This window comes from Pseudopipra pipra, chromosome 12 (genome assembly GCF_036250125.1).
Source record: "Pseudopipra pipra isolate bDixPip1 chromosome 12, bDixPip1.hap1, whole genome shotgun sequence".
Taxonomy (NCBI): Eukaryota; Metazoa; Chordata; class Aves; order Passeriformes; family Pipridae; genus Pseudopipra; species Pseudopipra pipra.
In genome coordinates, this window is record NC_087560.1 from 18,960,476 (window position 1) to 18,972,594 (window position 12,119).

General features: G+C 48.1%; 1 protein-coding gene across 1 annotated transcript; it reads left to right on the plus strand.

The window, feature by feature from the left end:
* The first annotated feature begins 722 nt into the window (after positions 1-722).
* Positions 723-11,962, plus strand: HACD3 (3-hydroxyacyl-CoA dehydratase 3). Its single transcript, XM_064669244.1, has 11 exons — positions 723-859; positions 1,653-1,695; positions 2,837-2,910; positions 4,799-4,963; positions 5,807-5,858; positions 6,205-6,315; positions 6,943-7,070; positions 7,576-7,688; positions 8,250-8,356; positions 8,948-9,079; positions 9,994-11,962. The coding sequence occupies exons 1-11, from the start codon at positions 773-775 to the stop codon at positions 10,068-10,070; spliced, it is 1,089 nt and encodes a 362-aa protein (XP_064525314.1). The 5' UTR covers positions 723-772; the 3' UTR covers positions 10,071-11,962.
* The last annotated feature ends 157 nt before the right edge of the window (positions 11,963-12,119 follow it).

Consider the following 12,119-nt stretch of genomic DNA (forward strand, 5'->3'; position numbering starts at 1 on the left):
ATGTAAGGACAGGACAAGAGGAACAGCCTCAAGTTGCACCAGGGTAGGTTTAGGTTGGATATTAGGAAAATTTCTTGATTGAAAGGGTTGTAAAGCATTGGAAAGACCTGCCCAGGGCAGTGGTGGGGTCCCCATCCCCGGGGGGGATTTAAAAGCCATAGAGATGTGGCACTTGCAGACATTCAACAGATATCTTGTCAGTGCTGAGGGAACAGTTTACACTAACACACTAGTGCCCTCTTTCCAAGGACACTGTACTCTAAAACCTGCTGTGGGCTACTCGTTTACTTTGTTTTGATCAAGTTTCACACATTAAAAAACTGATAATGCTCTCTACATGTAATTTTTTTCCATGAACTTTTTAAGCATGAGTACCACTATAGATAGTAATTCTTTTTACATATCTATCTATCTATCTATCTATCTATCTATCTATCTACATATATATATACACATATATGTACACACATATATTACGTTGCTCCCAAACTCTCCTTAATTTCTCAATAAATTCCTCTTATTTTCCGCCTTATTTTCTCAACAAATGTAATCAAGAGCATGAAAATGCACCAAGCTTTCGGTTTGGGAGGGGTTTTCCAGCCGAAACGACGCTGCGATTCCCCATCACGGCAGGCTCAGAGCTCCGAGGTCTCTGAGGGCTCTGAGGGGGCTCGGCCGCCCCCGCCCCGCCCCGCGCGCAGGCGCAGCGGGCGCCGCCCCCGGCGGGCGCGCAGTGCGCAGGCGCGGGGAGCGCCCCCGGCGGTGCGGGACCATGGCGGGGCCCAGCCTGAGGCCGCACGTGCACTGGGCACAGCGGCACCGCCAGATCTTCCTCAGGGTGGAGCTCAGCGACGTGCGGGTACGGCGGGGGGACACCCCTGCGGGATACCCCTGCGGGATACCCGGGGGGTGACACCTGGCGGGGAGGGGGGGGCGGGTAAGGGACTCCCCTGCGGAGAGGGAGGACGCAGGGGGACACACCTGAGGGACAGCCGGCGGGAGGACACCTGGGGGACACCCCCGTGAGGGGACACTCGGAGGGGGACAGCTGGGTAAGGACACCTGCGGGACACCCGGGGGGTGACACCTGCGGGACAGCCGGCGGGAGGACACCTGGGGGACACCCCCGTGGGGGGACACCCCTAGAGGGACACCTGGAGGCACCTGCGGAGGGGGGACACCTGGGAGAGACTCACCTGCAAGGGGTGGGGGGGAGAGACTCACCTGGGAACCCCTGTGGGGAGATTCCCGAAGGGGACACCTCGTAGCATCTGAGGGGGAGTGACACCTGGGGATACCCTGGAGGGACTCACCTGCAAGGAGCGGGGGAGACTCACCTGGGTACCTGTGGGGAGGGGGATACGTGTGGGACACTCAGGGGGGAGTCACTTGCAAGGGAGGAGACTCACCTGGGGACACTCACCTGGGGACACCTAGGGACACACACCTGTGGGACCCTCGGGCAGACTCACCTGGGGACCTCCCCGGGGGCTGTCCCTGCCCACAGGCAGCAGCAGTGGTGGGGTCTGTGCTCAGGGTCCGGGGAGGGCTGTGCTGGCCTGGGGTGACAGGACCCCCATGGGTGGGTGGGTGGGTGCACTGACCCCTGTGGGCGTGGGAGCTGCCACCTAACACACGTCCTCCCTCTGCAGAACCCGGACATCACCATCACCGACAATGTCCTGCACTTCAGAGGTAGGGGTTTCACTGGGGGGGGGTGTCTCAGCCTGCCCCCTCCCTGCTGTCCCAGGTGTCCCCACCATGAGCTGCCTGGTCCCCATCCTGGCAGGAGCCTCCCTGACAGGCATGTTGGGATCTGTCAGGCTCCCACCCACAGCCCTCTGTGTTCCAGCCCTGGGAACTACATCAAGCCCTATCTTATCTAACAAGAAAACCCCAGCCTCCCCATATTTAAATCCTAGTGGAATTTCCATATATCCTTCCTGGTCAGCCAAACCCCAGAGAGAACTCCTAGCAGCTTTTCCTTTCACAAAGACCTTGTGTGCAACTGTTATCGAGCCTCCACATCAGGAACTAGGGCTCCATTTGGAAGGTAAAGCAGATCTTGCCCTCAAAGATGTTTTTTGGGCAGCTGGACAGCTGCCCATTCCAGTACTGTGGAGCTGGTGCTGGTTGGCATGTTTGGGTAGTGCTGTGGACCTGCTGTCACTGCTTTTATTGGGTTTTCTCTTTTATTTCTCCTGAATTTCTTTAAGATGCCTCATCCAGGAGCTGCTGCCTCCCTGGTGTGCTGCAGCCAGGCCATTTGATAGGGGGTGTTCCGCACCGTCTTCACTTTGGGATCAGTTTACAGCGTGGAAGGGTGGGAATTAAACACAGTGCAGGGGTTTGGAGCCCTTCTGGGGACAAGACCAGTGTGGGAAATGAGGAATTACCTCATTTCTTGCTGTTGGGAGGGCCTCCCCACATCAATCCTACAAGCCCAGCAGGCACCCCTCTCCCTGGGTGCTCTTTCACCAGTGCAGAGCCTGAATCCCCCAGGGCAGGAGATTTCAGCTGGATTTGAGTTAGCCATGAACAGCCTTTTGAATCCCTCTTTTGGGAATCTGACACTGCCTCCCTGCAGCAAGGACCCTTTTCCAGGGGTGCAGACTTACAGCAGCTTTAGCTGCCGACTCCTGCTCTGCCCCTCCAAGCCACATTTTGGGCTCTTGGTGTCTTCCCCATTGTCTTGTGGTTTCCTCTTATCTCCCAGCAAGGTGGGGGAAGTGCTGTGAAATAACTGCTGAATATTTCTGTGTGTGAAGCCTCCTGTGCAGGTGGGGTGTGTGGAACTGTCTGGGACCTTCACACTGACTTGATTCTTGTCTTTTAGCTCAGGGTCATGGTGCCAAAGGGGACAACATCTACGAATTTGAGATCGAGTTCCTTGAGCCTGTCGAGCCTAAAGTAGGTATTTTTACTTTTCTAACTCCTGAAAGGAAACTGGCTGTGTGCTGTGTCCATAATATGCCTTTTAGGTTTTCCTGGTGACTCCATAACTGTTGCAAACTCCAAGTTATCTGTGGCATTCTTCCATCCCAGTGCTCAGCCACATTCCTGTCTTACTGCAAATCACCTCACTGGAGCTGGTGCTCCCATGGATCAGCTCTAACAGACACAGGGCCTTGCTTGTATGGCTTGTTAAACAGCAGTTTTAAGTTTTTTTTAAAGATTTAAAGCAGCAAAATAATGGGAGAATCCAGCAATGTGTTGTCTGATGCAACCCTGACTGGAGAGCAGGGGAACACTGTGCTGCAAAGTGTCAGTGTGATGTTTTATGGCTTCTTTTGCAGCTTTGACAAAAGGCAGAAAGTCATGAGAACTCATGTTTTCCGGCTTGTGCAGGTTTCTTAGGTTGTGAGACATTGTGGCTCCTGTTGCAGAAATGTTCCCCTAATCCCTGTTGCAGCCTGACAGGAGAGAGCTTGCCTGGAAGAGCCGTCCCTCTGAGCTGCTCACAGGTGGCTGGAAGGTCTGTCCTTGCCTCCCAGAGCTGTCAGGGAAAAGGAGAACTCTGGGCTGTGCTACCAGGGCAGGATTTGTGCTGCTTGTTCCTGGCTGACTTGGGGATAGAGCCACCATTGACCTCTGCTGCTCCAAAAAGGGAGGAGATGCCGGAGGGTGAATTCCCAAGGTCTGCCAGCAGGCAGCTTTGTGGTGTGGCTCCTGCCACCTGTGGTGGCAGACAGTGAACAGCTCCTGGTTCCAGGTCTGGCCACCACTTTGTCACCTGCCTGGCCCCCAGTGTGGGAGAGGTGCCTGTCACTGCCTGTGCTTGTCCCCTGTGCTGGCAGCTGTGGGCTCTGCTGGGAGCCAGGCCTGGAAGGCGAGTCCTTGCCTCTGTAGAGCTGCCTCCTTCCAAAAGTCTGTGAGTCACCATGAGTCACTGTGGGGGGACTGGAGGAGAACAGACTGAATTCTGTGCAACCACAGATGGTTGGGACTGGGAAGTATCACAGTCCAAGGTTTTCTCCTTTAGATTTGATGTGTACCATGAGTTCCCCTGGCTGGTGCCAGGCTGGCCAGCAGTGAGGTGGAGCCTCTGGCAGGCAAGGACGAAGCACAGCAGCTGTAAATTACAGCTGCAGCCTTCAGATGTCTGAGGAGCATCCAGCCAGCCCTGACAGGGCAGTGCTGGGGCAACGTGCTCAGTTAAGGACACAGCTCCTGGCTCTGCTGCAGCACTTTCAGCTGGTCTGACAGGCAGTGCCACCCAGAGCAGCCTTGAGGTGCAGAGGGATGTGATGGGGGCAGCAAGGGTGGGCTCCAAGAGGACAATGCCATGGGCTGTAAGGTTGGAGAGATGCTGGACTGTCACTGTGCAGAGGGGTGACAATGACCACACTGTTGTCTCCAGGTATTCCCTAAGGCTGTGAACTCTTCCTCTCACTGCAGCAGATGTCATGTGGGGTCCCCTGTTTCGGACACATCCCTGTGGCTGCTGGCAGTGTTGTTTTTACCTCTGGCTGGAAGAAGTGTGTGGCTCACAGCACTAAGGTCTAAAGCCGAGATTATGGGTTCTGCCTAGGAAGGCTGGCTCTGGAGTCTGTGGTGGGATGCAGTGGTGCTGTGCTATGAGCAGGCTTCCAAACTGCTCATCAAGTCCTGCAACCATCCCAGCTGCCATTTTCTACTGGGCTGCCCTTTGCTTCCATGCCTTGGCTGGCAGAGAGATGCTTGTGCTGCAGTTTGTGTCATCCCCACCTCCTTGGTCAGGAGATCTGGGGTGTCAACTCGGTCTCAGAACTCATTTCTTAGTCCTTCTGCTGATGTGAGCCCCTGTGTCTGCCCTCAGCCTGTGTGCAGGGTGACCCAGAGGCAGCTGAACATCACTGTGCAGAAGAAAGAGAGTAACTGGTGGGAGAGACTCACCAAGCAAGAGAAGCGGCCGCTGTTCCTGGCCCCCGACTTCGACCGCTGGCTGGACGAGTCGGACGCGGAAATGGAGCTGAAGGAGAAGGTCAGTCCTGTGGGCACCCGTGGCCTGTGCTGCCACTCACAAAGCAAGGGTAGCATTTCATACAGATCCTGTGTAGAACTGGTGAAACTGTTCAAGCTGTAAGCAGGAATTCAGCAATAGGCACGTTTTGGTTGGAATTGGAACTGGGCGCCATGTGCTGGCTCCTTGCCTTGCCTGGTGTCCTGATCCATAGGAGGATCATATCCCTGTGCCATGTGGAGCCCAGAGGCAACAGTCCCAGGCAGTGCTTGTTCTGGGAAGCAGGATTTCTAAGGCTTTCCTGAGCCACTGGACAGGCCCTGCTGGTGCATTCCTACCACCTGCTGAGTTGAGCAGCTCAGTGCAGCAGGGAGGTGCAGGACTGACTTGGGAGAGACTGGAACAGACCACATTCCTGCAAATCCCTTTTACAACAAACACTGCCCTGTTCCTCTCCACAGCCATGAGCTGGGAGCAGGGAGGGACACTGCAGTGCCAGGAACAGTGGGAAGGGCAGGCTGGGCTGGATGTTCTCAGTTCCCTTCAGGTCACTGGTGGGTCGTGTAAGAAACAACACACTAATAACTGAGAATTAACACAGAAAACAGAGGCTTCTTCAGCAAAAGCATCTAATTACCAGAACAAAACACACTGAAGACAGGATAACTGGTTAACACCCTCTGGCTTTTACAGTACCATAATTTCTGGATGATGAATGTGCTCTTTTATGCCAGTGAAAATTTATACCTTCTAGCAACTGGCTGCTTAGCTGAGTTTTAAACCCACTAGCTCTGCAGTAGTATGGTGAACAAATGACTTGCTAGGTACAGTAACAGTCTTTAAAACCTTATCCTTCATTTTAAGGAAGAAGAAAAGATTAACAAAATGAAAATAGAATCCAGAGTCCCAAAAGACCGTAAGTAACTGTATCTTTTTAGTGGGTAAAGGGGTTTAGAAAGTTTGTCACTGAGATGAGAACCTCAGCTCTGAGGGAGCAGTTTGGAGTGGCTTGGCGTGTCTTGGAGGGGATCTTTGTACTGTGAGTTATTAGAAATTTAGTCAAAATGGACTGCAGTTCCTAAGGAATGTAAAAAATCTAATTAGCAGTAACTGAGTTCTATCAGATGGTAAAAGCAGGCAGAACCCTTTTACTGTGATCAACAGCTTCCCTTTTCCTTGTAAGCTTTATTCTCAGAAAGCCTGGTTTGCACAAGTGTTACCATTGTGCTCTGCTCAGCTGATGTGTTTATTGTTGATTTCAGCTTTCAAACACCTAAAGAAGGGATATTTGATCATGTATAATCTTGTGCAGTTTCTGGGATTCTCTTGGATTTTTGTGAACATGACAGTACGACTGTTCATCTTAGGAAAAGGCAAGTAATAAGCACTGTTTTGTTTACACTGGGGGTTTTGGGTTGGTTTTTAGTGTTGCTTTTAAGACTTTCTAAATAGCAAAATTTTAAGAGAGACATATTTAGGAACAAAACTATGAACACGTTGCCAAAGAGCACAAGAAAAGCCTCTCAAAGGCCATCACAATGTCAAGGGTAAGAAAACAGTGTCCTCTTGTAAATTAGAGCTGTGTACTTTGATGATGATATTTGTGCTCTGCCAGGATCACTCCTAAAGCAATCAGCTGGAGCAAAATGTCTCTCTCACTGCAATGCTGGTGTTTCTGAAAAAGATCTGGGCAGAATATTTTGGTTTTGAAGCAAGAACAATCCATTCTGTTGAGGTACAGCACTCTTGCTTTTTTGGTAGAGTCATTACTGAAATAGCTCATGATCCTTCTGTGTGTGAAATGGAGCACTTGAGCAGAGTTTCTGGCCCAACTGCTGTGAGTTCAAGATAAGGCCTATAAAGAAGTTACATAATTATGCATCATGTTTGTTTCCAAATGCAGCCAGAATCCTGTTATCACAAGCTGTGCTGCTGCCCCAGCTTCCCGAGCGTGGAAATTCATTTGTTCTCTAAAATGGTTGGCTTCCTGTGTCTTGCAGATTCCTTCTATGACACATTCCACACTATTTCTGATATGATGTATTTCTGTCAGACCCTGGCATTAATGGAGATCATGAATTCACTAATAGGACTGGTCAGATCCCCTCTGATACCTTCTGTTGTGCAGGTGATGTTTTAAAATTCTTCTCCTTGCTCTTATGTTTAAAGTAAATGCTTATTTCACACAAGTTTGAGACTTTACTAAAATAAGTGATACTTCACTGGCACTGGGCTAGAGGATTTATTATTCCAGAGGCAGGAATCCATGCTTCCCAGTCTTGGCTGTGGCAGGCTGTCTCCTTCCATCACCCAGCTAAGAGAGTGCAGGACAGCAAAGGCAAGAAGCTGATAAAAAAATACGTGATTTTGGTTTGGTGCCAGTGCCCTTTTTATCCTGGCTGTGGTGGTTGTGCATAAAAACGAGGGTGGATGATTTAAGGCTGGGTCCCTTGGATTGTGCCCAAATACAGAGCAAGATGCCCACTCATGAGAAGCAGGTCACAGCTCAGCTGCAGAGTCAGTTGTGTGCTCAGATGTGTGAAGAGTAGACATCTTGGGTGGTTCTGACAGCAAAGACTTGCCCTTTCTCTTGATAGAGTGTGACTGTTCCTTAATTTGTTTTTCTGAAACAGATATTTGGAAGGAATTTTGTTTTGTTTGTTATCCTTGGAAGCCTGGAGGAAATGCAGAGCAAACCTGTGGTGTTCTTCATATTTTACTTCTGGAGCATCACTGAGCTGTTCAGGTCGGTGGGATTTGTCTCCCGGCAGGTGTGCACAGAACAATGGGGTTGTTGCCAAGGACTCTGTAAAGAAGATTTTCATCTTTGTACTTTCTGGAAGGGTGGCATTAATGCCTTGGCCCCAGAGGGTAAAAAAAAGCTCCTTGAGTATGGACTGTCACAACCTTCCTGGGTTGTTCCATCTGCCCAAAGCTGGGATAAGGCTGGAGACTAAAGTAATACTGCCCTGTTGCTTTTTATCTTGAGGGTTCTGTTGCTTTGAATTTCTGTTGTTAAATGAGATGTTTCTCTTGGAAAAGAAGTACTTTGAAAGGTTTATTAGGCAGACAGGCAGTTGCCTTCATCCATGTGTTCAGAATAATAATATGAGTTCTGTAAGCTTCCAAATAACTGTGTGTCCATGTCATCCATAGGAGCAATGCTTTGAATATTCTTGTGCCATTTGGGAATGGTATTCACTACACAGTGTATATACACAAGACTAAACCTAGTAGCAGCTTCCATTTTAAACAGTGTCTGTTCCCTCATTCTAAACCATGTCTGTCTGTTCCCCCCTGGCTGTAGGTATCCCTATTACATGCTTTCCTGCATTGGAATTGAATGGAAACCACTGACCTGGCTGCGTTACACTGTCTGGATCCCTCTCTACCCCTTAGGGGGCTTGTCAGAAGGTATGTCCAGAAAAGACAGTTTAACAAATAAGGAATTCAAGGTGGGGCAAATAACTTTTTTTTTTCCTGGCTGCTGGACTTAAAAATAATAAAATAGAACAACAGATACATAGATTTGCTTTGAGGAGGTGTTTTGTCTTTCATACTGAATCATTGCCTGTGCCTCTGTTCAAGCTCACAGATCTTCACATTAGCTTAGCATTGCAGAGGACAGGCAGGGGCTGATGGTTGTGTTGTAATTGTACCTGTCAGGACCCGTGTCTGGGAGGCAGGAGGAGGTTTGGGCATTGCCCAACACCAAGCAGGGGAAGGACTGTGCCTGTTTGGTTGCTGTGGGTACTTGTGGATGGTAAATGCTGCTGGCACAGGCCCTGGGGCTGCAGCTGGGTGTGGGAGCAGTGGCTCACCAGGCAGGTTCACTGCTGCACTGCCTCAGCTGCTTCCCACCACACTGCATGTTGAACAGCCTCAAAACTGCTGCAATTAATGAGAGAGAGCAAATAAGAAGGGAATAGCCTGAAATAGGTGGTGTGGGCTGGGTAACTGTACATTTTATCTGTGTTTGATGATGATGGTGACCTTTGCTTTCAGCTGTCTGCATCGTCCAATCCATCCCAATCTTCAGTGAAACAGGGAAATTTAGTCTGGGATTGCCAAACCCACTGAATGTCACAATCCAGTTCCCATTTGTGCTTCAAATATATCTTATAGCCCTGTTTTTAGGTAAGTATTTAGTTGTGTTTCTCACTATGGAAATATAAAGGCCAGTTCCCCCTGAATAAGTAGATTTTTCAAAGAAAATTAAATTCCTGCATCTTGGGGACCATGGCAACACAAAACTGCTTGAGGTTAAACATTATCCTTGTGGCTTGTTCATGTAAATTTGTCAGTGATGAAGGGGAACTGATTAGCCCTTCATGAAGGAGACCTTGGCAACAAATTATCAGCATTAACCTGGGTTAAAAGAATAATTTTTACATGTATTTATAACCTTACAGTACTTAGTTTCACCTTTCACGTGGTATTTGAGCTTTGCAATGATTTAGTGGAAATCTAAACATAATTTCAAATTAAAGCAATTCAGTTAAACATTGCAGTGTAATAACAACTGTAACATGAAGTCATGTTTTTCCAGGAAACAATACAAAAGGTTCTTTAAATAGTGCACTTAAAGAAGAAAGGTGTTTGTTATATACTTGGTTTCTGGTGTTACACTTTTAAACACAATTTAACTTTGTTGTAGGCACACCCAGCACTCTGGGTATCCACAGCTCAGTAGAGGCTAACCTGGAATTTTAAACTGAGCTTTCACTGGATTTCTCCCCTTAAGACATTGCTTAAAGCCAACCTTTAATCGAGTTTCACTCCGAAATACCTGTTTCATCCTCCACAGCTCTGCACAGTGGGTGTCACAAGGTGACAAACCAACCTTCTGAGCAGCCAAACCAAACAGCCTGTGCAGCAACTCCTGCCTCACCCAGCAAAACAACACTTGCATTAGCTTTCAGTGCTACACACACCCTTAAATAATTTATTTCTTTCTGTGGTGGTTTGGTTGGTTGGTTTCTGTTATTGTTTTTTTTTTAATCTGGTAGCATTAAAATGATGTCCTACCTAAACGCTCGCTTCTTTTCCAGGGATATTTGTAAACTTCCGTCACCTCTACAAGCAAAGGAAACAGCACCTTGGACCAAAGAAGAGGAAGATGAAGTGAGGGAGGACTGCAGTGCTTTCTTGTCTCACTTGATGACAAGATAAGCCTTCAATTCTTATGGTTTTACCCTCTGTAATGTAAAGAATTTTGTAAAAATGAAATGACCACACTAGATTTCATGATTTCATAGTGAATTCAGGTAACATTTCCATATCCTGGATTTTGTTCCCTTTCCATCACCTGTGCATGGCATTTACCATTGAACAGTTAAACAAACTTGTATCCTGTCAACCAGCATATTAGAAAGAAATCCTATTATCTGCATATGAAATGCTTATAATCAGTGGAGCAGCACTAAATAGAAATAGTGTTTATCTTTTAATTGGAGATTTGCTCTTTCAATATTGCATGCAGATAGGGCTTCTGAGGCTGGGATATGCCCTCAGCTGGCCTGTGCTGTTCCTGGGATGCATCTTGATGGCAGGAGGAGCACAGTCTGAGACCACTGTGAACAGTGTCTGGGTGTTTATCAACCACTGGGGTAAACTTGCTCAGCACATACCCCCCCTTTTCTTCTGCAGGATTAAAACTGGAAGTAGCTAATGCTGATTTCAGTGCTATCACTTAGCCTGTTTCTAGTTCAGCCTTAACAGAATAGAGTGCTGTGTGGACCTGTATTCCTGTAGCTACACATCCTATCCAGTCCTGAGGAAAAGGAAGCTGCCCCTCTGAGGCAGAAATGCTTCCCTGGTTGGCAAAGCAAGCACTGAAACAGAGCAAAATAAGGAAACATAGGTACCAGCTTTCTCCTGGCATGGGAACCCCAAAGAACTCCATCCCACCCAAAGGGAGAACGTGGAACTGTCGTGGGAGATGGGGCTCCACTGGTGGATCCTGGCAGTGCTGTGGCTCCTGTATTTATGGCCTTGAGCAAGGCAGCAAAATTGTTTTTCTACTTCCATTTAGGGCTGCAGCAGAGAGGTTGGTGTGTCTGGTTTGACTGGCCCCTGGTGGGATGGAGCAGTGGGTCAAATAAACTGCATTATTGAGATAGCACAGATCAAACCTCAGTAAGGGAGATCCCTTACTGAAGGACCCTTTTTTCTGTGCTTGTTAAACAACAGCAAGAACACAACAAAAGAGAAGCTCCCCCCACACTGCAGTTCATCACTGTCTCCCCTGGAAGCCTTTGTTTCAGTTGACTTTATTTCAGGATGCCCCTCACCCTGAGCCTCCTGTAGCTGATCCCAGATCCCTCTGGCCTCCTTAATCCAGTTCAGAGGTGTACAGAAAGTTTACTCTAAACTGTACTGTGGTTATGAACAGGTTGTTTCCCAACTGCCACTGCCCCAGGGCACTGCAAAGCAATGCCAGCAGTCCACATTAGCTTAGTGCCATGTTACTGGTTGTCTTTTTCTACTGTAAAACCATAGGAATCCTCCAGAAAAATTATTTTCTATACAAAAAGTAACAAACAGCGTAATGTTTGTGATATGGACCCAGTGATTGTTACTGTAAAGGAAAGGAAACTGTTATAAGGAGACTTTAACAAAGAACCAGTTCAAGCTCCACACTGCACTTCACAAATTGTGTTCTCTCAAAAGAGGTGTAATCCAAGTTCTCTTTGGGGATACTCCAGACTCCCACTCATAGGAGAGCACAGCTGACTTTACTCAGGAGAGCTGAGCCCTACTTACACAATCTTTCACTTAGCACACACTGTACCTATGTTTGAAGTATGTCAAAGGATTGAACTAGCTGAGCAACAGAACAGCAAGGATCACTTTCATACTTCCATTTTCTCCTCTGGGCATTTAAACTTCTGTTATGAAATCCTTATGTATCCATCAGTGAAACTGTGGTACCTAGTGCAGGCTGTCATGGATCTTACACTACTGAACTTTAGTCCTTCAGCAAGAATGTGTTTCTATTAATAAAGATTTACAACCAAATTTTGCTTTCCTTCAGTTGTTCTTTCCCTGCACACGAGGAGTTGTATAATTTGGTATTTGACATGTGATAAAGAGCTGCAAGCTGAGCCTTCACCAGGTCACTGTTTTAGGCCACACAGCCTGGTTGCTCTGAAAACAGAAAAAAATCCAACTTAAA

Coding starts and splice junctions, on each gene's coding strand:
- HACD3 (XM_064669244.1), top strand. CDS start 773: ATGGCGGGGCCCAGCCTGAGGCCGCACGTGCACTGGGCACAGCGGCAC. Junction 860..1,652: donor TGGAGCTCAGCGACGTGCGG/GTACGGCGGGGG, acceptor CTCCCTCTGCAG/AACCCGGACATCACCATCAC. Junction 2,911..4,798: donor TTGAGCCTGTCGAGCCTAAA/GTAGGTATTTTT, acceptor GTCTGCCCTCAG/CCTGTGTGCAGGGTGACCCA.